Consider the following 24,696-nt stretch of genomic DNA (forward strand, 5'->3'; position numbering starts at 1 on the left):
CCCATGTTTGCCACTTTGCCACTTTCTGACAAGCAAAATCAATGGGGAAAACAGACTCACTTAACAACTAGGCTACTAATTTAATAATTCCAATGTTTCGGTGAACAACTGTGGCAAGAAAAGTCGTCAAATGGGGCAAAACTCACTTAACAAATGTCTCACTTAGCAACAGAAACTTTGGGCTCAACTGTACCTCTACTTACCTATAGGTAAGCACCGTTTAAGGCAGTAGGACTTAACCAAATCCTGCTGCAAAGCATTGCTGCAAATTTATGTCTCTTTTCCTTTAGATCATTTTGACAGTTTGTAGATAAACGTTTGGTGAAACATTCCTTCTCAGCAGGTTACAACAGGCTAAGCCACATTGGCTCCATTCACAGCCTGGGCAAAAGATGGTTAATTGGAGATTCGTGGTTTCATTCAGGCCCCACGGGCTTGCCCTGGATGCTGAATTAATTCTCTTCTGCATTTACAGAAGATGCTGCACTGTACTTGAATGAAATGGTCTTTCTTTTGGGTAAGCTTAACTAAACACATTATACAGCTATTAAATCTTCAACTGATTAAATGCATCATGTGAATGAAGCTGTGCGACTCAACCTGGTTTGGCTAGCTTTATTATTTAACACCCTTGTGACTCCAAACAACTAACATTTGTGATTCAGCTGATCATTATGCAAACAGACCATTGACGTCATTAGCTTGGAAACTTAATATATGAACAGAGCCATCTGATTTATACATGGCTCCATGCCATGTATGATTCTGGTCAATTGTTTATTCACAGAACCGTGTTAAATCCCACCGCTTTATTCATCAAACCAATATGGCATCATAAAGTCTGCATTTGTTTATTTGTTAACTCCCCATTTTGTCTTTGGAAGTTTTAATAATCTAGTCTGCTGACGAAGGTCAGTGAACTCAAAATTGGTTTTATTTCTTTGTGGTTTTCCAAATGCTATTTTTGACACATCATCCCTTACAGTGACTTTTGATTGTTTTTGCTTGTAAGGAACGAGCAAAGCCACTGCTATCAAAGTGCCCATCTTCACAGCTTCAGGAGCGCCTGGCAAAGTTTACCTTCTTCCTCTTGGCACTTTTCCATTTCTTCTTACCTGGCAGGTGCCCATGTTTCAAAACTCCCAGTTTCCTGAACAACTGAAATCAAGTAAGCAGCGAGATTAGTTGCCACCACAGTTCCCATAGCAGCAACTGCCATGTTCCTCTTGGCATGGGAAAAGCTAGTGCCCTCAGAAGCCAGCTTGATCAAGTGGGGAGATTGTTGCTCACTCCCCACTTATTGTGAGATCTGCATTGGCAGCCCTGATTATTAGGAGGTAAGCAGGAATGATCATTGCTTTTTAAAATCACTTTTGTCTGCAATCTCCCTTTTAACAGAACGCTGGGCTCATTTGTTCAACACATCTGGGAAAAGGTAGCTTTCTAATTAGAATAATTTTTAATTTTGCTCCCTGGTTACGGAACTGTCTCTCTACAGACACATGAGTTTTGGCTGAATGTGAGAATCTGTTTTTTCCTGGGATCTCTTCCCAACAGTGACGCTGCTATAGTTCCTGGTTCAAGTTGGGCATTTGGTTTTTTTGTCCTCTTTAGCTGAATTTTTCCAGGTAAAACTCCCAAAGAGTCCGCCTTCTCTTTATTGCATCCACCAAAAGCTGCTTCCTTTTAGGTTTTTTTTTTCATTTCTTTTCTTGTAGGTTCCTACATATGTATCATTTTAGCCCTAGATCAGCAAATCTTTGTTTTGCATTCTTGATTTACTGAACATTATTGTATTGTATTGTATTGTATTGTATTGTATTGTATTGTAGATGTTTTCTCTTGAAATAAAGGGAAAGTTTACTTATGATGAAAAGCTCCAACTATGAAAATACAAATATAATCTAAAATTTGGCATTAGATAAAACAGTTCAATAAATTAATATTACATAAAATATTTAAAACTCAACCTTGCAGATACTTTACTAAAGAACTGTAAAACAATTAGCTGAATGAAATAATGCACTTATCCTGGATTGTTTAATAAATTGAACCATCTCTTTTAAAGACTGCTTGGCAGGTGATGACTTAACTGAAGCCATCTAGTGAATTTATGACTACATTTAGGAAATTCGAACCAATTACCTCATTGTCTGCGGTCGAAAGTATGTCATCAGAATGAAGCTTTGGTCCATGAGGGTAGAGAATGTGAATTTTTGAACATAGTTTGGAGGAACAAATTGGAGACTGTTTAAATGTCCCAAAGGTGCTTTTTCAAAAGGCAACTGGACTTTCTTCATTTTTCCTTGAAGATGTTTCACTTCTCATCCAAGAAGCTTCTTCAGTTCTTCAGTTCAGAACTGAAGAACCTTCTTGGGTGAGGAGTGAAATATTTTCAAGGAAAAATGAAGAAAGTCCAGTTGCCTTTTGAAAAAGCACCTCTGGGACAACCACGATCTGGAGGACTGAGAATCTCCATAGACTGTTTTAAATGTCCTGACTGTGAGATTTTCATTCCATTCTGAAGAAACTTTTTCATGCATTGGGGAAAATGCTAATTTTTGAGGGAAAAATTTCCTCCCCCTCTATTTTGGGTCCTAGATTTTTTTTTTTTTAGGTTCTTCAGACTGGATTCACAAACCTCCATCAGCCCAAACTTCAGACTGGATCGCCACATTGATCTGGCCACATTGCTCAGGAAAGATAAGTTTCCCTGGGATTCTCCGCTCTTAAATGTTACTCCGCAAGTGGACTGGATTTCGGAGTTTGCCTTCCCGATACGGAGGCGTTGATGGAGGCTTCCGGCGCACCTCTGTGGAGACAGGAAGCTCCAGTCTTCCTGGCCAAGGGTCAGAAAATTCCAGCGGGAACCGCGTGTCCTTCTCTCCGTCACTTTTGGCCGCTGGGCTGGAGGTCGGTGTGGAAAATGCCCTTCTTTCAAAGAGTCCTTTTCCATCACAGGTAAGCACTCAGGTGTTTCTGTTGAAGCTCAGGGTTCTCAGTTAACAACCGCTTGTTTAGTGACCGTTCAAAGTTACAACAATACTGAAAAAAAGGGACGTATCGCCATTTTTCACCCTTACGACCTCATTGAGCATCCTGCTCAGGCAGGAAACTCTATACCATTTCAGACAAATGGCTGTCCAGTCTCTTCTTAAAGACTTCCAGTGTTGGAGCATTCACCACTTCTGGAGGCAGGTTGTTCCACTGGTTAATTGTTCTCACTGTCAGGAAGTTTTTCCTTAGTTCTAGGTTGCTTCTCTCTTTGATTAGTTTCCATCCGTTGCTTCTTGTCCTGCCTTCTGGCGCTTTGGAGAACGGCTTGACTCCCTCTTCTTTGGGGCAGTCCCTGAGATATTGGAACATGGCTGTCATGTCCCCCCTCGTCCTTCTCTTCATTAAACTAGACATACCCAATTCCAGCAGCCGTTCCTTAGATGTTTTAGCCTCCAGTCCCCTGATCATCTCTGTTGCTCTTCTCTGCACTCTTTCTAGAGTCTCAACATCTTTTTTACATCGAGGTGACTGGATGCATGCTTTTTCCTCTCTCTTCTCCAAGAAGCTCTGATTTCCTCCTGTTCTTCCCGAAACCCAATGTTAGATATTTCAAATTGGTACCCATTCGCATCCGTTTTGAACTCTTCTTTCCTCTTTCCATCCCCTCAGCTGAAGACCAGTGGGGTAACAGAAGCCCTGGAGCTCAACAGCCCACAAAGCAGCTCAGGAGGAACCAGCACGAACCTCCTACACCCTGGGCCTCTTCTGAGAGCCATGTCTGTGGACCACCAGCCTGGTATTCAGGCCAACAATGACAGAATGTAGGTTTGAAATAATCTGGAGATGACGAGGGAAAGCTTTTGCATGAAATCTAAGAGGGGCATGTGGTTCAAAATTTACTCTTTTGGATACAGTGGGACTTATTCTAAGGCAGTGGTTCTCAACCTGTGGGTCGGGATCCCATTTGGGGTCGAACGACCATTTCACGGGGGTCGCCAAACAACGCAGTCCGCCATTTTTTCTCCTTTTCCTTAGCTGTGCTACTCCCTTTTATTCTATTGGCTTTTGAAAGCCAATAGAATAGACTCTCTTGAATAGAGTCTAATTCTATTGGCTTTCAAAAGCCAATAGGAATTGTCCAGGCTGTCTCTGCCTGCTGAGCCCGCCAAAAGTCCCAGTCTGCAAACGGTGCTGCACCAGTTGAGCAGTCCTCGACTTACGACCGGTTGAGTAGTCCTCGACTTACGACCGGTTGGGGGTCGCAGCATTAAAAAGGTTGAGAACCACTGCTGCAAGGTAACCGCACTGCAGCCAGGATAAACAAACTATATAGGCTGCAGAAGTTTCAGTTCTGTGGTTGGGCGAGGACTCGAATCTGGGTCTCCTTAGTTCAAGTCCGACATGCCAAAACCATTGCATCCTCTTGGCAAACTAAACTCTCAACCTCTAATGTCACCGTATAATTTGTAGGAAGGTTTTTGGCCTCATCCAGGTCACAGGAGGAGAAAACATCCCGAGGATTATTGTACTTTCTGGGAAATGGGTGTCTTGCAACTGATGTGGTCCTCTCTAGGCAGGCCTGTCACGACAGTCATTTGTGGGCCGTGTCCACCAACTCATTTGCCAAGTTTCAAACTTGTGCCCAGCTCCCAAACGTTGCCTGCCTTTGGTACAGCTGAATCATCGGACATTCCTGCTTCTTTCTGAGGCTGTTTCAGTCACACGTTCAGGGATGGTGTGTTCTGGACATCTGGAAAGATCATACCACTTCTTGTAGCATTTCGATGGCGCCTTAGAGATACACAGAGCCCGCTCGGTGCAGTGGTGAACACATCAGGCTAGAAATGGGAGACCGTGAATTCTAGTCCCCACTTGGGCACAGAGCCAGCTGGGCGAGCTTGGGCCAGTCACTTTCTGTCAGCCCTAGGAAGGAGGCAATGGCAAACCACTTCTGAAAAAAACTTGCCAAAAAAACCTGGAGAGTCTAGGCCAGTGGTTCTCAACCTTTTTAATGCTGCGACCCCCAACCGGTCACGACTACTCAACCGGTCGTAAGTCGAGGATACTCAACTGGTGCAGCACCGTTTGCAGAATGGGACTTTTGGCGGGCTCAGCAGGGCAGAGACAGCCTGGACAATTTCTATTGGCTTTGGAAAGCCAATAGAATTAGACCCTATTCAAGAGAGTCTATTCTATTGGCTTTCAAAAGCCAATAGAATAAAAGGGAGTAGCACAGCTAAGGAAAAGGGGAAAAAAATGGCGGACTGCATTGTTTGGCGACCCCCGTGAAATGGTCGTTCGATCCCAAATGGGGTCCCGACCCACAGGTTGAGAACCACTGCGCTAGGCAAAGAATTGGACACGAATGTAAGAAAAAAAAGAAAACGAAAGGAAGGTACGGTCAGCTAGAGGGCAGCACCTAGCTGACCATTGTAGACAAACAACGAAATGGACAACAGAGCCTAGCTGGCATGAAAAACATTAAAGAGGGAAGCACTTGGTTAGTACATAGAAAAACAAATAGAATAGAGCTGGAAGGGATCTTGGAGGTCTTCTAGTCCAGCCCCCCCCCCCAGCTCAAGCAGGAGAACCTATACCGTCTCAGACAGGTGACTGTCTAGCCTCGTATTAAAAACCTCCAGTGATGGAGCGCCCATGATTTCTGGTGGCAAGCTGTTCCACTGGTTAATTGTCCTCACTGTCAGGAAGCTTCTCCTTAATTCTAGGTTGCTTCTCTCCTTGATTAGTTTCCAACCATTGTTTCTTGTCCTGCCCTCTGGTGCTTTGGTGACAAAGCAGAAATCTCAAATCTCTAGTGCAGACTGGAAAATGTTAAAAAGAGACTCTCTATGGAGCCTCCTGCTTGAGCAAGGGGTTGGACTAGAAGACCTCCAAGGCCCCTTACAATTCTGTTATTCTGTTTATTGTTAAAACTCTTAAGAGCAGTACGGCTCAGTTATGGGTTTGGGATTTCATTGCTAATAACGGAGATAAGCAGGGGCTTTGGAGTCGGTTTCTCAGAGATGCTTTAGAGCAGACACCTGTTTTTAGCTCTTTAAAGCAGCCTTGTCTTTTTTGTGAAATCACAGCTTGCTGCAATAGGCAGCCACTCCACCTCAGGGGGGAAAGATGCACCTAGCCTCTTTCAAGCGGCTTTAAAGAGCTTGCAGATTCTGTAGGAACTGGCTGTGTTTATGTCGTTTTATTATGTTAGTGTAAATCGCCCAGAGTCACTTCAATGAAATTTAACAAGTAAACAAGACCATGGATGCTTTTACGTATCCACAAGGAGACCCGACGGAAATTCTCTCTCCAAAATCTTTTTAAAAATACAACATGGGGTGTCTTTATTTTTGGCAGAGATGCTCCAAGGCGCCCGGAGTACAGCCTACTCTCTCCCAGTTCAACCCTTAGGAGGAGGAATTCCTTATCTCACCTTCCTAACCCTAGAAAGGAGGATTTTAATTCCGATCAGCCTTTGGCTAGTAGTAAGAGATGGAGTGACTCGCAGCCGGATCTGCAGGCAAACTTTTTGGAAGAGACGCAAAGGAAGGGGAAACTCCGAGAATCTGGCTACTTGCTTGCAGGACAGCCCAAAGAATTTGGAGGACGGAACCTTGAGTTGGAAGTTGACATGATGGAATTTGAACTCGGTTCCCTTAGACAGAAGGTAATGTAGGATCTCTCTCCAATCTGCCGACTGTACAAATAGTCCTCGACTTACAACGGTTCACTTAGTGACCGTTCAGAGTTACAGCGGCGCTGAAAAATATGACTTATGACCATTTTTCACACTTACGACCGTTGCAGCATCCCCCACGGTCATGTAGTCAAAATTCAGACGCTGGGCAACTGACTTGTATTTATGACAGTTGCCGTGTCCCCCGGGGTCATGTTCTCAGCTTTTTTTTTTGAACTTCTGACAAGCCAAGTCAGTGGGGGAAGGCGGACTCACTTAACAACCGTGTTACCAACTTAACAGCTGCAGCGTTTCACTTAACAGCAGGAAAGGTCGTAAAAACGGGGCCAATGATCTTCTCCGTGAAAGAGTTTCTAAGGCAAATTCTCTTCCGCCGAGCCGAATTGTTAAGGGAGAAAATACAGATGATTTTTCCCCTGTCAGGCCCTGGTGGATGAATGAATGGTGAATGAAATTTCCTGTGAAATTTCCCCTGACTCCTTGTCTTTCCTGCAGCAGATGGAGAGCTCCTTTGTCTACCTAGAAAAGGAAAGAAAGTGGCTGGAAGCGATTCGTTCGGAAGGCAGGAAGCGACAAGGGGAACTGGATGATAAGTGAGTAGGTCCCTTCTTTGAGAACGGGCGGGTGTTGTACATCAGAAATAAAGGAAGAAGGTGTTGAAACTGTCTGAATGCTGCACGTTGCCGTTCTTCAAAAGAAGCCAACTCTGTCTGCTCCTGAAACGGGGCAACATTTCATAACCCTGTGGCTATTTTGTGGCTTCTAGACAACCAAGATGTTCCTATTAACAATTCCTAGAACAGTGATGGCGAACCTTTTAGAGACCGAGTGCCCCAACTGCAACCCAAAACTCACTTATTTATCGCCGGGTGCCAGGTGGGCGTGGCCCGCTGGGTGGGCGTGGCTGTGGTGGTCATGGCAGACTGGGTGGGTGTGGCCAAGGTGGGCATGGTCACCTTGATGTTGCTCGTGGGGAGGGACACTTGTGGGGGCCGGGCAGGGTTGGGGGAGATCCAGGGGGTCTCTGGCAGGTGGGGCAGTGGGCAGGAGGCTTGTTCTGCAGGGTGAGGCGAGACAAGGCGAGGCAGGGCGGGGGTGCCATTGTCACAGGGCAAGGTGAGGCAGGGGCCGGGGCAGCTGCCTGACACCATTGGTCCCCACACACAAAGGTCAGCGAGTGCATGGGGGCTGACAGTGTCCATCAGCAGCCACAGCCTGCCAGCCCCTCAACCGGCGCACTCTGGGGCTCCACAGTCTGCTGCCATCAGTTCAGAGAAGCTGCTTTTGAGATGGATGGTGGCCAACAGCTGAGGAGGCCATGCAGTGGGTGGTGCCGGGGGGAAAAGGAGAGCATGCAAGGCCAGGAGGGATGGGATGGGGGGGGAGGGAAACTAGCCATGGTGGGATGCATCTGGCCACGTGGGACCTTGGCGAGTTAGCAGATGGCTGGTTGAAGAGGGATGGTTGCCATCTCTGGGGCATGGCATGCGTGCCCACAGAGAGGGCTCGGAGTGCCACCTCTGGCACGCGTGCCATAGGTTCGCCACCACTGTCCTAGAATATTGCTGGAGATAGCGGAATCTGTCTTCTTGCTTGGGGTGTCTTTCAGGATCTTCAAGGTGGAAATGGAGCTGGCCAAGACGAAGTCTTACTTTGGTAAAAGGGATCACCCCTTGCTTTCCCAGGGTTTCAGACAGAGTGAAGAGGTGGTAAGGAAAACCTTCCAAATTTAACACCTGGCTTTGAAGCGGCCCCAGGCTTAGGTTTATTTTGCAATTCTGCAACGAGGCAGAATTCTGCAAGAGTGCAAAGGAGATGTGGGCTAGGAGAATGGAATGGAATGTCCTGACCATCCCTGTGCTTTTTGAATCGTTCATGCCTTCAAAAGAGAAGTTTGCAGTATAAATACGTGGTCTAGAACATTCCAGCTGGGTCTTTACAGGTGTGTTGGGCCATATCCCATCCTATCTTGCTAGTGTGGAGGTTAGCCATGCTGCAAGAGCTGTGCTACCTGAGGAACTATGGGAATTGTGGTGCAACACATTAGGGCAGGGGTCTTCAAACTTGGCCCTTTTATGACTTGTGGACTTCAACTCCCAGAATTCCTCAGCCAGGAGTTGAAGTCCACAAGTCATAAAAGAGCCAAGTTTGAAGACCCCTGCATTAGGGAGATCTTTGAGTGAGATGTTGTGATGTCTTGTAAGCTCCAGGGGTGTCGCTGAAGTAGCTTTGCAAGGCTTGGGAGACAAACTGTCAATTCATTATTTGTGCCCATCACCTTTATGTAAAATAAACCACTGCTTTTGCATTGCCCCTTGTGCAAAATACACGAAAGGCCATCTAATTGTTAACAAGTCCCAGCCTTAGTTTTAGAGGTTTTGTCACCACAAATGTAATGTCCTCACCTCAAAGGACGAGAAACATTTACAACATGTAACCATCATTCGCTTAGTGACCGTTTGAAGTTACAGTGGCGCTGAAAAAAGTGACGTAGGGCTGGTGGTAGCATCCCCAGGATCGCGTGATCCAAGTTCTGATGCTTGGTAACTGGCATGGACTTAAGACTGTTGCACTGTCCCAAGGTCACATGATCGCCATTCGTGACCTTCCCAGCCAGCTGCCCACAGGCAAAACCAATGGGGGAAGACAGATTTGTATAACGACTGCATGATTCATTTAACGGCTGCAGTGATTCACTTAAGAGCTGTGGCAACAAGGTCATAACATGGAGCAAAACTGGTGTAACAATTGCCTTGCTTAGCAAAAGACCTTTTTGTGCTCAGCTGTGGTCGTAAGTCAGCTCTCTCCTGGTAGTATTATGTCTCTTCAGTTGAGAGGTTGTGTGATGTAATGGTTAGAGGGCTGACCTGGCGCGGGCAACTCTGGGTCCAAAGTTCCCTTGGCTTTATTGTCTACTAATGGTCCAGAGGAAACTGCTTGTTCCTGTCAACTTACAGTAGTGGCCAAAATTGTGGAAAATTTTTGGGAAAAGTGTACAGTAGAAATTCCACCTTGGGTTAAGTTTCCACCCATTTTTCTTCTAATTTCTTTATAACTGTAGCCTTGTTCACTTAATAATACTATTTTACATCGCTTTCTGGGCGACCAGTCAACTCTTTGCACCATTATTTTAATTTTATTACGTTTTACAAGCTCACTAAATGAAAGAAAAAAAAAACAACCTCCAACCAACTTGATAGCCATCACATAACACCCTGACAAATGTCCTCCTCTCAGCTTCAATACAGGACATCAATCACTGAATCCTACTGTGATCTTATTGGCTCATGGCCAAAACAAGATGACACCCGATTGGCTCTCTAAACACTCATGCTCATTGGCTACAATCGGATGAAGGAGAGCTACCTGAGATCAACCTGAGCAAGTCGTGCTTCCTTTTTCTGGTTATTTGGCTATACCTTTTCATAGAATACAGTACAGATCATTGAACAAACTATGTTGCATTATGTTCTTGATTAAATTATCTTTCCATTGATATATCATTTTATGGTACTACTCAAAAAAAAGTGGTGTTATTAGCCATCAAAGCTCAAAAATACGCTTTTCCCAAAAGGTTTCCACAATTTTGGCCACCACTGTAGCTTGCTAAGAAGATGAGGGTGACCGAGGAGGCAGCTGGATAAAATAGTCAGGAAGATGACCTGGGTTGCTTCGAAGTCTACAAAATAAGTGTGCAAACTGAAAAATAAAAATAAAAATGGAAATACTCTCTTCAGTCGCAGGAAAAGTGGGATGTCGGCCACGAGCTACAGAATCTTCAAAAAAGTCTGGCTGCTTTGAAGAGCTGCATCAAGACCCTGGAAGAAAAACGAAACGAGATGGTGCAGCAGCTGAAATTTGTTCAGGAGGTTAGTCTGAACCGGGCGGCCGAGTGTGGCCGCTTGATTACTGCAGTGGGCTCTGGAGTGGGCTGCCCTGGAAGACGTCAAGATGGGAAGGGTGGTGCTGCGGAAAAGAAATAAGCAATACACAAAGGGGGGATTCTTCTCAGTGGCAGGGGATTCCATTCCATCTGCCACTCGTTTCAAACAAAGACACGTTCAGTTCCATGGCCACGGAGTCTTTTGGGGGCGATGCCTGCGTTCAGGGCTCTCTAGCCCTCCTTCTCCAGTGTTTCTATCCCTCTCTCCAGACCTTGAGATTTATTTATTTATTTTTCAAATGTATGTGCCGCCCAATCCCTAGGGACTCAGGGCGGTGTACAAAATTAAAACAATAAATATAACAATAGAACAGTAAAATAAGTGCATTCATACAGCATGTCCCAATCGTATCCTGCCCCCCCCCCCGGGGACATCAGCCCCAGGCCTGCCGGAACAGGAGAGTTTTAATGGCTTTCCTCCATTCATTTCTTTCTCATCCCCCTTGTTTCAGTCAGCTTTCGACTTCACCATTATTAGAGGTGAAGGTCTGAGAGCTGGTTTTTTTTTTCCTACAATCTTTTTTATTAATTTTTTTTTCCCATCGACATACGTTAATTTTTCCAATCAAACAAGTTGTCTGGTGTTTGCTAAGCTAATAACATGTTCACTTCCTAATCCTTCATTCTTTTCTCTAACCAAGACTAAAATAAATTCCACATTTTACAACAGTCCGTATCTTCTTTGTCTTTCAGCCTCATAGTTAGTCTGTCCGTCGTGAGAGCTGTTTTTTAAGAACCCAAGAATATTTTTCTTCTTTTGGTTCTTCAGGGAGAGCAGAGCTCAGCCAGCCACCCAGTAGCCACAAATTTACTGGAAATGAAGCAAGAAAGACGCCAGCTCCGAGCTGCTTACAAGAACATCAAACTGGTGGGTTTAAAAAAAGATCCTTGGGTTCAGGCCACAAATTGTCCATAAAGTTTTGCTAGAAGCCGGGCCTTCTCCGTAGCAGGGCCAATCTTACTGACCATCTTCTCTGCAGCGGCTCCTCAATTTCAACCCTGTATATCTTGGTCTAAAAGTTTTGGCTCCTTTAGACGCTTTAATCCGGTTTCATCTTTTCCAGCTTTGCTATCTGGCACAATAGGTTTCATCTGCGAGGCCAAATCATTGTCCTGGTTTATATTCCACCTGCTTGTATTTTGAGGTTGATTGCAGTTCCCTTTCCGAAGGACGCTTTGTCTGTAGCTTACGAATGAAAATGAGATCTGAACAATCGCTCTTACGACAACTTCATTGCAGAAGAACGTTGCCTTGCTTCAGCAAGTCCAGGATCTCGGTCTGGAGTTAAAGCACGCCCAGAAAAAACAAGAAGAATTCCAGGACCAGATCTCAGCTCTCAAATCAGAGCTTGCAAGTAGTAAGAATCAGGCCCATCAACAGGAACGAGAGAAAGTCCTCATCAAGGAGGAGATGAAATCGGTCCGGCAGGTAAATCTCAGTTCTGGGAATGGACTGTGTCCCTGTTCTTTTTAGGGAGAGGACCCATCCAATAAAAATGCAAAAGCAGTGGAGCTTCTGGCACCTTCATGGACACATCCATGCAATCTCCTTGGCTGCAATGCAGAAGTGGTCCACCACTGTCTTTTCAGCATGTGATGTATCTTCTCAGTTTAGCTTGCAAACCTTTGAATTCCCTGTTAAGCCTCCTGTTGTGATAGAATGTGCACCTGGAGAATCGGAGGATAAGAGATTTGGTGATAACAGAGTTTTCCCCAGAAGAGGCCTGGATGAAGAGACTGTGCAGTCCTGAGCTGGATGGGATGGGGGTAGGGGGAAGAGGTTCAAGGGTAGACACATCCTGGAATATCTCAGGATATATCTAGTAGTACTGTAGAAGAGAATATTTCTGGCTCAGGGTTGAACTGTGGGGTCCTTGGTGGGGTTTTTGTAGACGTCTTATGACCCAGCTAGGTAACATTATCAGTGCTAGAAATGAGTGGAGTTTGGGGGGAGGAGGATCAGCAGCAGCCACTGCCGCATCCTGGAATCTCTAAAGATACATCTAGTAGTAACACAGAAGAGAATATCTGTGGCTCAGGGTTGAATTGTGGGGTCCTTGGTGCTTCCTAAGCTTGGTTGTTTTCTTGCAGACGTTTCATGACCCAACTAGGTAACATCATCAGTGCTAGAAGGGAGGGGGGTTTGCGGAGTGGAGGAGGGGGGGGAGGAAGAGAAGAAAGAGGAAGAGAAGGAGGAGGACTGTGGCCTCCTTGGTACTCTCTGAGCTGGGTGGTTTTCTTGCAGACGTTTCATGACCCAACTAGGTAACATCATCAGTGCTAGAAGGGAGTGGGGTTTGCATGGAGGAGGAGGAGGAGGAGGAGGAGGAGGAGGAGGAGGAGGAGGAGGACTGTGGGCTCCTTGGTACTCTCTGAGCTGGGTGGTTTTCTTGCAGATGTTTTATGACCCAACTAGGTAACATCATCAGTGCTAGAAGGGAGGGGGGTTTGTGATCATAGGTCGAGAATTACCTAGAATTTTGCCCAGTTGAACCCAACTCATGTGAACTGGATGAACTGATCTGAAAAACTGAAAGGGTTCAATTTCCCGATCCCTCTCGCAGTCGAACGAAGAGCTTTCTTCCAAAGCAGCTGAGAGCCACCAAAGGCTGGGAGCTCTTTTAGAAAAACTGCATCTTCTGGAGGAGGAGGAGAGGTCCCAGGCTAACCATATCCAGGCTCTGGTGGATGAGCGGACTCAGTGGCTGGAAGAAAAGGAGCAACACCTTCTCGAAAGAACGGCGGAGCAGCAGTGCCAGGAGGAGACCAGGAAGGCTCTGCAGGCAACCTGTGAAAACCTCAGGTAAGAAGCAAGCAGACGTTCTTCCCATAATCAAGTGCTTCAGGAGGACGTCAAGCTGTTGCTGTAGCAAAATCTGTGTGCTTTTTGCCTATGCATAAAGTGTGTAATCATGGACAGCCCATTCATCATGAGTCCAGCTTCTGTGGCAAGGAAGTTGTTGTTCTTAGTTGCGAAGTCGTGTCCAACCCATCGCGACCCCATGGACAACGTTCCTCCAGGCCTTCCTGTCCTCTACCATCTTCTGGAGTCCACTGAAGCTCACACCTCCTGCTTCAGTGACTCCATCCAGCCACCTCCTTCTCTGTTGTCCCCTTCTTCTATTGCCCTCCATTTTTCCCAGCATTAGGCCCTTCTCCAGTGAGTCCTTCCTTCTCATTAGGTGGCCAAAGTATTTGAGTTTCAACTGCAGGATCTGGCCTTCTAAAGAGCAGTCGGGGTTGATCTCCTCTAGGACTGACCGGTTTGAATGCCTTGCAGTCCAAGGGACTCACAGGAGTCTTCTCCAGCAACATAATTCAAAGGCCTCAATTCTTTTGCGCTAAACCTTTCTTGTGGGCCAACTTTCATAGCCATACATTGCAACTGGGAAAACCATAGTCTTGACGATAGGTACTTTTGTATGGCCAGGAAGTGGTACAGTCCAAATCCTAAATTTGCAACTTCACTTCTTGAGCATATCCACTCCATTGGAGTCTCGAGGTGGCTTAGAATCAAGAGAATAAGGTCACCTAATGGCTAAAGGGGTTGGGCTGAAGAGGACCTCCCCTGACGCTCCTCAAAGGCAACTCCATGGGTGCAAAACCCAGTTCCCCAATTCCTTTCCAGATGGCTTTGAAGAGTCCTCAGAATTTTCATAAACCTACCTTGTTTTCCTTAGGGAATCTCAGATCCAGTTGCAGAAGGAGAAGGATCTCCTACAGGCTCACTGCCAGGACCTTGAAAGGCAAGCCGAAGAGTTGGGCAAGCAGTTGGGTGAGCAAGAGTCAATCTCCCAAGACTGGAGAAACCGATGGGAAGAAGTAGGTGCAGCTTTGAAGACCAAGGAAGAAGAGCTGGAGAAAAGGATTGCCCAGGACCAGGATCACCAAGCCAAGGCACGGGTGAAAGTTTCTTGATAGCTTTCCTCTCCTTGTCTCTTGGCCTTTCAACCGTCCTAGTCCTTTGGGTCTTTCAGCCATCAGCTTGGCAGGACCAGTGGGGTCCTGGATGCTCGCTGAGCTTGGTTGATTTCTTGCAAACGTTTTAATAATACCAAACAAAGTAGCATCGTCACCCTCAACCACGCTTGATGGAGGCCTGCTCAGAAGGGGACAAACTAGAAGGGCGGAAAGAACAAAATGCAAGAAAAATTGAACCGTGATTTTATCTACAGGACTAGTACTGGATTCCTTGCAGTCACTGAGATTCTTCTAGTTGTGGCTTTCTAACCTTTTTCAGGAAATATTCTAATCCAGGCGTCTTCAAACTTGGCCCTTTCCTTTGATGACTTGTGGACTTCAACTCCCAGAATTCCTCAGCCAGACACGCTGGCTGAGGAATTCTGGGAGTCGAAGTCCACAAGTCATCAAAGGGCCAAGTTTGAAGACCCCTGTTCTAATCCTTGGATTTTCTCTGGAGCTTATTTTAGCGGTTCCAATCTTGCATGGGGGGGAGGTAAAGAACAACATCAGCATCAGTAATGCTGCTTTAGCAAATCTACACCCCTCCCCTTTGATTATAACTGGTTCTGCCTTCTCACATTCTAGATGTTCCCAAAAGAAGCAGACCTGGATCTTCCTGTGGTCCAAGAGGAGCTGCAGAAGGCTTTGGAGATGCTGAAGATACGTGAGATGATGCACGAGGAGCAGCGTCTGGAGTTGGAATCTGCCAGGATCCAGGTATAGTATTGGCTGTGAACGTTTTCCCTATGGAAGAGAAACTAGTCAGAATGGAGCTGGAAGGGACCTTGAAGGTCTTCTAGTCCAGCCCCCGGCTCAAACAGGAGATTCTATTCCATCTCAGAAAGTGGCTCTCCAGCCTCTTCTTAAAAACCGACAGTGATGAAGCACCCGTGACTTCTGGTGGCAAGCTGTTCCACTGGTGGATTGTTCTCACCATTAGGAGTTTTCTCCTTCATTTCCAAACAAGCTTCTTCTATAGGTAGCTTCAGAAAGATGCAGAACTTCTAAACAGGGTTCCTAGGTTTCCTTAAACCAAACTTTGTAGCTATGGTTTCTTGAATAAGTTGCCATTCGTTAGGTTCACACTGTTAATCAGGGCTCGTCATAATGAAGAATTGCACAGAACTCAAACTGCATTATGTGAAGCCTACAGATATATCTGCGTCCGGTACTAGTAACTTTGCAATAGGTACCTTTAGGCAATCATCAAGCCCCAGAAATCCAGGTAGGGTCCTGCTTTGACCCTGTCCGAGGTCGGTCTTATCTGATGGGTCCTGGGCTCTCTCTGAGCTTGGTGGTTTTCTTGCAGATGCTTCATTACCCAAACTAGGTAACACCGTCAGTGCTAGAAGAGAGTAAAGTGGGAGTTTGGGTAAGGAAACATCTGCAAGAAAAACCACCAAGCTCAGAAAGCACCAAGGACTTTTCATTTCAACCCTGAACTACAACTATTCTTTTATTGGTCTGTCTTTCCTGGAACTTGGCACAGCTGGAATCCTATTGAAGTCTCGGTGATGCCCTGGAGCAGTGGTTCTTAACCTGGGCGATATTGCCCCCCCCAGGGGGCGATTTCATTTTTCAGGGGGGCGATGGAGTGAGAAGTTTTGGGGACACTTTTGAGACTTTTTCGTACAGTGAACAGCTGCACATCTGTCATACAAAAACATCAGATTGCTCGCTATTAGTGGATTGAATTGTGTTTTCAAATGTTCCTCCAGCTAGCTTCAGTACAGAACGCCCTACATATGTGAACACGCATCGCTTATCTTCATGCGCATTGCGCAGCAGCCTCTACCCTTTTTATAATTTCTTTTTGCATCTTAAATTTCACTTGTAATTCAATCATTAAATGTTACTCTTTTTCTTTTCGGGCATTTCACTATCTTGCAATTGAATTTTGTTTTCAGTGATCAGTACATTTAAGTGTCTTGAATAAATAAGATAATAATGAAATACATGCATCACGGAGTTTGGGAATAAAGTGATGGGTGGCACCAAAATTTTTCAAACCGTTGAGATATGGGAAAAAAGACTGGAAATAAATTATTTGCATCGATATGTCCTGATGACAATTTTAAAGAAAACAAAAAAAGGGTTTGCATAAATTGAAGAATTATTTCCTATGTTGTGATTGAGAGGTGATGTTGGGAGAGGGGGGCGATGACAACTTCCTCATTGGCTCAAGGGGGCGATTCGTTCAAAAAAGGTTAAGAACCACTGCCTTGGAGAACCTTTGTGGCATCTCTCAGGGCGGGCATGCCTCTTGACTGCTGACCTGCATTCTCGTTTCTTGGTAGAACGCAGAATGGACTTTGGAGAAGCAGAAGCTGCAGCAACTTCTCCGTGCATTGGAGGAACAACTTGCAGAAAAGTAAGGAAAACAAAGCAGAAAGACAGGGACCCCAAGGTGTAAAGGACTACTAGATGTCCACAGGAAGTGACCTGTTGCACGTTCTCCAGGAAACGAAGAGGCCGTTGACAGATAATCCTCTCGCGTCATGATAAATTCCACCAAACAATAACAACAATACTGCAATACTAGCGTTTCTGGAGGAAGAAAAAAATTCACAAAAACGTCAAGTTCCCATGACTGGCAATGCCCTTTTTCAGACCTATAGGGAATGTTATTTAATTTTATTTCCTATCTCCTCCTCTGCTAGCTGTTGCGTCTTCACTTTGACTTGTTTTTTTATGTCACTTTGTGCCCAAAGCCTAAATATTGGGCATGGTTTCCAGGAGGTTTAGTTCAAAGAATTCTTCTCTGCAGGGACCAAGCCTTGAGAGACCTCAGGCAGACCAACGCTGTGGACAGAGCTGCCTTGGAGATGAGAACTTCATCAGAGCCGAAGAGAACAAGAGAAGGTCCGGGAACCTGTTACGAAAAGGTGGGTCCTGGTCAAGAAGACATGTCAGTTGGATCTGGCACACCTTGAATATGTTTTGAGCTACATGTAGAAGGTGCCTCCCATGTTCCATCCCAGTTGCTATGAGACAAGTGAGCTTGGAGACATCCAATATGCCATGGGGAAGAAACAGGTCAAGATGGTCCCTTCTTGACCCAATGAAATTTTTGAATTAGGATTGATTTTTGAACATGAGGGAAGGTCCTAGGTAGTTCTTCCTTTTAAACATAAACTTGGGAGCCTGTAAAATTGGTGAAGAATGGAGAGCAATTAGTCACACTACATCAGGGCTTTTCAACCAGTGGTACGGGTACCACCTGTGGTACATTGGCACCTGGCAGGTGGTACATGACCATCCTAGAAAAGTGGTAGCGGGGGAGGGGAATGAGCTGAACCAGTGGCAGCACCGCACAAGCCTGAGCGAGAGATGGCTGCAGCTGCAGGGCTGTCAAGGGTCAGCGGAAGCACCAGGATCAGCCCCAAGCTCCAGCTGATCGGCGCTTTTTCGGGGCTGTCTGGGCTCAGTGGAAGCACCAGGATCAGCGCCAGGCTCCAGCTGGAGCTCAGCGCTGATCCTGGTGCTTCTGCTGAGCCCAGAAGAGGTGCTGATCAGCTGGAATGTTGTAGCATCTCCAGGGTCTTGTGATTTGCATTCAGATGATTGGCAACTGATTCATAGTTATGACGGTCACAGTGTCCCAGGGTCATGTGAAGTGACCAAAACCTGCTGCAATCACCCAGCAGACGGGGGGAATTAAAACCAAACACCCCCCCACCCCACCCCCACTGCCAATCCTCAACAGAAATGCTCACAACAATGGAAACCTCGGACAGGAGGAAGAGTACCGCCGGGCGGGCAGGCAGGCGTCTTGCTCGGCTGTGGCTTGGGGGGCACTTTTTTCAATGCCATTGTAACTTCAAACAGTCACTAAGCGAACTGTTGTAAGTCGAGGACTACCTGTACTTCATCACTTTTTTCCTTTTGGGGGGTGTCATCAAGTTTGTGACACCTGGCTAGGCAACTGGTGGTACTCGGATGTTGCCATATCTTAAAAGTGGTACAATGGGTGAAAAGGTTGAAAAGCCCTGCACTACATAACCTTGCAGACTTTAGCCAGGAGAATATGGAAGTAAGTATTGGAAAGATGCCCTTGGAAGGTCACCACAATTCCTAATCTGCAGTCGTTCACACAAGCTTTGAGATGTGTGGGTTAATTTCCCATGTCATAAAAGAGAAGCATTCCTATTTGTGGTATAATCAGGACGTTGTTTTTTTTTTTTCTGATCCAGAGCTCTGTTTTTTCCCTTCTAGGGGCGTCCTGTTGGCTTGGATGCAAAGACTGTTGGGAATCAGCTGGAAGGTTTCAGGCTACAGCATCATTTAGTGACTGAGCAGGTGAGATGTCACTCATGGCATTTATTCATCTTCCCATCTTTCTCCCTCTGCCGTCTTTTTGAGGGCAAAGAGAGGACCGCTGCAGAAATGGGATTGTCCAAGCTTTTGATGGACTGATCACCACGTCCAGTAAGGATGGACTAGTATTCCTGCAGACATTTTGAAACAGCAGTCTTTTTCCTTCCCTATCTTCTATCACTTACACCAGAAGGACATCTGATGTGCTCCAGATGTGTAAAATTGCAACACTGCCATGCTCACTGGCAGTGACGGGAGTTGTAGACCAACACTGGCACACATAAGGTGAAGAAAGTTGAGAGAGCTTGGAGTTGTCCTTTAAGTTAGGTTTTCTGCTGGGGAATTGGAGATCCAGAAGATGATTGAGAGCGTAGAAGACCTAGACCAGGGGTCTTCAAACTTGGCCCTTTTATGACTTGGAATTCTGGGAGTTGAAGTCCACAAGTCATAAAAGGGCCAAGTTTGAAGACCCCTGACCTAGACAATCTGGTGAGGATTGAATATGTTCAGTGGGTATGGGGGTGGTGGCTGATCTTTGGGAGAGGTTCTGAGTAGGGTTTCCTTTAATGAGTGACAGACAGAAGCTCTCTTCCATTGCTGCACATTCCAAACACTTCTTCTGAACTGAATCTGAAGCATCACACACACAATGTGAGCCACACTGACTGCAATCTTTAATTGCCGATCCCACTTTCTCTAGATTTAGTTATTATGACATTAATAGCTTCTCGAAGCCCTCAAGTCTGGGTACAATTGTTATTAACCAGAATATTATTTCTGTATGTTTCTGTTCTCCAAAAGCTGAAGGAACTGTTCAGACAGAAGCAACAGCAGCAAGCAGGAGCCAGGAAGCATCAGGATGGGGGACTCAAGGAAAAGAGCTCAACAGCATCTCGGAATGTTCCGCGAGGGCTGGTGAGACTCCATCTTTCCATCCTCTTGGTGGGCCGAGTCACCAGCTGCGTGGATACCAATCTTGTTTTGGGGAGCTTGTAGGTCCATTCGGCGTAGTGGTGACTGAACAGTCCTAGAATGGGTTCTAGGTTCTTCAATTCTAGGTGGGAGGATATCAGATTTTGGAGCATACCCACAAATGTTCCCATGGTGGGAATTAGGGTGCTTGACCAAGTCATCCTTTAGTTTGATCCAGCAGTTTAGCTTTTCTCATGAAATGTGATTTTGAGGGCGGACTCTTAGCCTTGAAGATATAGAACCATCAACAAGGCCCAGAATGACTTCTAGTTTGCTTCTCCCAAAGACCACTGCACAGGTGTCCCTCGGACTTTCATCAGAAGAAGAGAGCCATTTGGAATCTGGAGACACGTCCAAAAGGGAGGAAGTAGAACAGAGCCTTCAGCAGCAGCTGAAAGCAAAAACTGATGTGGTAAGCACATCGTCAAGGTTCCGACTAATGGGCCCAAACAGATCAGAACTCGGAGGCTTAAAGCTTCCTCAAAGAACATGTTTATTGGGTACATAATATTGGCACGGTCAAAAGTGAAACCAACTCTAAAGTCCCCCCCCCAGGAATTCAATGTAACTAAGTGTAACACATACCTCCCGCTACCCAATGAGGGCAATTGGCGGGCTCTGTGACACTTCTTCTCCCTATCTTCCAGCACTTGTGGAAATGACCTTGGTTCCCACGGGACCGCTCCGCGCTTAGTCTAGCAGTCCTTTTGCTTTCTTCCCCCCAAACCTGTATGGCAATTGAGAACGACAAAGACGGTTTCAGCCAGGTTCGTTTCAGAAGTTGACACACAACTCATTTGCAGCTCCATCCTCAAAAGCAACCGTTGAGAAAGAAGGTTGTCTCGTCAATCACACCTCAGTGGATGGCAGATGCTACTGAAGATAACTTGAACCATGTGTGGGATAGCTATAAAGCAAGGAGAAAGAGGGACGGGGATTGATTTCAGCCTGCAGAAGCTGACTCAGGAGCAAGGCAGCCCTTTCTTCTTACTGGCTATCCTTCTTTTTGTTCATCTCTTTTCTTGACTTAATAATAATAATAAAGTTGGAAGGGACCTTGGAGGTCATCTAGTCCAACCCCCTGCTCAGGCAGGAAACCCTATACCATTTCAGACAAATGGCTGTCCAATCTCTTCTTAAAAATTTCCAGTGTTGCAGCATTCACTGCTTCTGGAGGCAGGTTGTTCCACTGGTAAATTGTCCTCACTATCAGAAAGTTTCTCCTTAGTTCTAGGTTGCTTCTCTCCTTGATTAGTTTCCACCCGTTGCTTCTTCTCCTGCCTTCAGGCGCTTTGGAGAATAGCTTGACTCTCTCTTCTTTGTGGCAACCCCTGGAATATCGGAAGGCTGCTATCATATCCCCCCTCATCCTTCTCTTCATTAAACTTGGGGTTCTTCAAATGGGTTTGGACTGCAACTCCCCCCCCCAATTCCCAGCTAGTGAAAAGTAAACTGAACATCACACTTGCAGTTGAATTCCACCCAATTTAAATGACGATCGAGTAAAACAAATATACGGAGGGTTGCCTTTTTGTACGATGTTAGTTTTATTTTCTTTTTCCTCGGTGAAGTTTTCCCTCTTGACCCGTTGCAAACAATCAACGACGGATTTGAGCTTTGGGGAAAGTTTTATTTGGAGAAAAAAAAAAGAGGCAGGATCAAAATAATTTGAATAAGATCCAAAAGCGAAGCATAGCTCTCCTCATCCTCTAACTGCAGGCTCTCAAAAGCTTCTTCGCTCCCCCTTTGCAACGCGCTGTTAATTTGTTTTCTCACTTCCAGATTTCTGCCATGGCCTGTGAAATTCAAGCTTTGAAAGAGAAAAATGAGAACTTAATGCAAGGTGAGCAGCTTTCGGCTCTTGTTTCAGCCAGGTCCCAGCTAAAAGAGGTTAACACGCTTTCTAACTTTTGTTTTAAGATTCAAATACACACACACAGAGACACACACACACACAAGCACTACTGTTTGGAGAAACCTTCAGCCGCTGAAAGTTCAACTCTCTTTATCATCCAATGTTTTATTGAAAACTCTTTTTTTTAATTTTCATCTCGGCTGCTTCCTCTGAGGACTTTTGGTGTAAGAGCTGCGAGATGCACAGAGAGGTCCTCGACGTACGACCACAATTGAGCCCAGCATTTCTGTTGCTAAGTGAAACATAAGTGAATTTTGCCCTGTTTTATGACTTTTCTTGCACCGTTGTTAAGTGAATCACGGCAGTTGTTAAGTCAGGAACACGGTTGTTCAGTGAATCCGGCTCCCCCCCCCGCCATTGACTTTGCTTGTCCGAAGGTGCCAAAAGGGGGTCATTACCCCGGGACGCTGCAACTGTCATCAATACGAGTCAGTTGCCAAGCATCCGAATTCTGATCACGTGACCCTGGGGATACCGCCATGGTTGTGTGAAACATAGTCCGAGGTCACCTTTTTCAGTGCCGTTGTAACTTGGGTCACTAAACAAACTGCGGTTAAGTCGAGGACTACCTGGAGTGAGCAGAGGCTTGTTAAAAACCAAGCTTGGCCAAATATTATTTCAAAGAAGAAAGAGGGGGGGGGGAAATGTAAAGAATAGAAGAGTACTGTTACAAACGGCTGTTCACAAAAAAAGGATATGTTACGTGTGTATGTGTGTAATGTTTGTTGTGTTTTGTTGGTCTAAAATAATAAATAAATAAATAAATAAATAAACGAAGCTTGGCTTTCCTCCCAACAGCAAAACTGAGATTCCAGGAACAGATTCAGCAGATCCGCCAGCTTTCGAAGCGACCGCCCGAAAAGAGTCAGAGGGAGCTGCGGATCCCCAGACTCTCCACCAGCCCCCGAGATGATGTGCAAAGTGCTCCTTGCCACGAGACTCTGGAGGTTTCCTCACAGGAGGACCAAACTCCATCCTCTTCCCAACGGGCAGAGATACAGGAACCGTTCCAGGCCTGCCCTGGGGATGAGCCAAGGGGCACCTCTTTGAACATCAGGAGGGTGCAAACGGGCTCCTCGCTTCTCCCTTCTGAGGCGTCTCATCCACCGCCCAGCCTCTTCTCCGACACGTCTTCGGCATCTGACAAGCTTTTATCAGCTCCCGTGGCTTCTCCAAAAGGCCCCCTCAAGCATGTTGAGGATGAAGGAGCGTCACTCAGCCCCCGCAGCTCAGGGCTTTTGTCCCCCAAGCCTTTTGGGGCCCCGAGACCGTGGTCCCCTTTCCGAGAGAGGGCTGAATCGCCGGTGAACAGAAAAGATCTGTAGCCACCAAGGTTGGTTCCTGGGGCAGAAGAAACATCCACCAAGGGATCTGACCTCGAGAAGGAAAGCTGAAGTTTCTCCTAATGTGGTTCTCCTCTTTCTAAAATATATTGTGCTATTAAAACAAAAACAAAAAACTGGGCATTTGGATCCCCAAAAGTTCATGTATCCAAATTTACAGCCTAAATGTTGGAGATGTGGAAATCTAGATGCAACCTATTTTCACATTTGGTGGACTTGTAAAGATATGAAAGCTTTTTGGATTAAGATTTGGTGGAATATTCAAAAGATTTTTAAGAAAAAGATTTAAGTTTACTCCGCAATTATTTTTGTTGGCTATTACTGTAGATTTTGATGTTAAAGAAACTAATTTGATGTTGAACCTTCTAACAGCTGCAAGATTATTGGTGGAGCAATATTGGAAGAAAAATTTGTTGCCTACTTTGGAAGAATGGATACTTAAAAGTGTCTAATTTAGCAGATACGGCGAAGATCTCCGCCTATTTGAAGGACCATTCACAAGAAAGATATATTATGGTTTGGAGAAGATGGATTGATTATATTCAGAAGAAATATGAAGTTGAAAAGTATTATCTTGCTTTTGAGTAGATTTTAGATAATTATTAATAGTTTTAATTATATTATTATTTTTGACTTAATTTGTTAATATTTGTATTGAGAAGGAGTTAAAGTGTCTTATGGTTTTGATTGATAGTATAGTTGGTTTATGTTAGTTGGATTATGTTTGTTTACTATTTTGTTTTACCCTGTAATCAGCTCTGGGAAGTGGGGGAGGGGGGGAAAGGGTGGGGGGGTTTATATTGTAATAAATTTATAAAACTTTTAATAAAAAAAACTGGACTGGGTTTAATCTTTGCCTAGTTATGGAAGATCTGCAAGGTGATGATGAGCATATTACCTTCTCAGGGCTTCTTCTACTCTACCTTCATAAGACTGCTTGAAGCTAATACTCTTGTGGAGGGAGCGATTAGATCTTTGGCAGAAAGGGATGCGAAAACAAGAAACAAGCATAAACGTGAGGAGGGCAAGAAGTTGACTTACTTTTCGGAGCTCAGCTGGGGTCTCTGATTAGAGTCTGGCTCCCGCAGCCTTGAATTTTTCTCTCCAGTTGAAATTCTCTTGGGTTTGGAGAAGATTGGTCCTGGTGATCTCAATATCTCCAGGGCTTCTTCTCACCAGCCAAGGTGCTCGAGATACACAGCCACCTGCTGTTTATGTTCCTGGGTGTAACTCAATCCCCAACATCCCCTCCCTCCCCTGCCGACTCCAACAAAGCAGGATGGAGATTTCCTGGCAGGTTCACAATGGAGATTTGAAAAAAAGGAAGAGAATTCTGTAGCCCTGCTAATGAATCAGCCGCTCCTCTAAACTGCTTCCTCAAAACTCAAGTTTTGAGGAGGGGCCTCCAGTAGCTTTTGAGCTGGGCCAGGATCAAGCCAAAGATGCAGAGAGCCAATGATCCAGTTTGTATGAATTGACTCTTATCCATGAAAGTAACCAGGGATTGAGTGCCAGATTAGATGAGAATCGAAATAGCCCTTGGAAT

The 24,696-nt window shown here is 45.5% G+C and overlaps 2 protein-coding genes across 4 annotated transcripts in view; one reads left to right on the forward strand and one right to left on the reverse strand.

The window, feature by feature from the left end:
- The first annotated feature begins 443 nt into the window (after positions 1 to 443).
- On the forward strand, positions 444 to 23,367 carry LOC120305543 (paramyosin-like). 3 transcript variants are annotated; one of them, XM_039337543.1, is made up of 19 exons: positions 444 to 1,337; positions 2,618 to 2,961; positions 3,667 to 3,818; positions 6,358 to 6,667; positions 7,193 to 7,290; positions 8,307 to 8,406; positions 10,435 to 10,566; positions 11,410 to 11,508; positions 11,881 to 12,069; positions 13,205 to 13,443; positions 14,321 to 14,537; positions 15,189 to 15,320; positions 16,901 to 16,974; positions 17,371 to 17,488; positions 18,819 to 18,902; positions 19,722 to 19,835; positions 20,179 to 20,304; positions 21,675 to 21,735; positions 22,606 to 23,367. In XM_039337543.1, exons 2-19 carry the CDS (start codon positions 2,734 to 2,736, stop codon positions 23,130 to 23,132), a joined length of 3,000 nt encoding a protein of 999 aa, XP_039193477.1. In that variant the 5' UTR covers positions 444 to 1,337; positions 2,618 to 2,733; the 3' UTR covers positions 23,133 to 23,367. The 3 variants fall into 3 exon arrangements, with proteins under 3 accessions (XP_039193477.1, XP_039193480.1, XP_039193478.1); XM_039337546.1 differs by having other exon boundaries at positions 7,196 to 7,290; XM_039337544.1 differs by lacking the exon at positions 444 to 1,337 and having other exon boundaries at positions 2,433 to 2,961.
- Positions 10,201 to 24,696, reverse strand: part of ARID3B (AT-rich interaction domain 3B) — a 66,153-nt gene continuing 51,657 nt past the window's right edge. The window contains exon 9 of the mRNA XM_039337548.1: positions 10,201 to 10,515. Coding sequence (XP_039193482.1) covers positions 10,508 to 10,515 — 8 coding nt within the window. The 3' untranslated portion in view covers positions 10,201 to 10,507. The remainder of the gene's footprint in view (positions 10,516 to 24,696) is intronic.

Source organism: Crotalus tigris, unplaced genomic scaffold, assembly GCF_016545835.1.
Source record: "Crotalus tigris isolate CLP2741 ecotype Arizona unplaced genomic scaffold, ASM1654583v1 scf7180000017683.1919423, whole genome shotgun sequence".
Taxonomy (NCBI): domain Eukaryota; kingdom Metazoa; phylum Chordata; class Lepidosauria; order Squamata; family Viperidae; genus Crotalus; species Crotalus tigris.

Bases quoted from the DNA above. Each gene is read 5' to 3' on its own strand.
- LOC120305543 (XM_039337543.1), top strand. From the start codon at position 2,734: ATGTTACTCCGCAAGTGGACTGGATTTCGGAGTTTGCCTTCCCGATAC. The intron at 3,819-6,357 runs GTAGGTTTGAAA...TATTTTTGGCAG, and splicing joins CAGGCCAACAATGACAGAAT to AGATGCTCCAAGGCGCCCGG. The intron at 10,567-11,409 runs GTTAGTCTGAAC...TTGGTTCTTCAG, and splicing joins AGCTGAAATTTGTTCAGGAG to GGAGAGCAGAGCTCAGCCAG.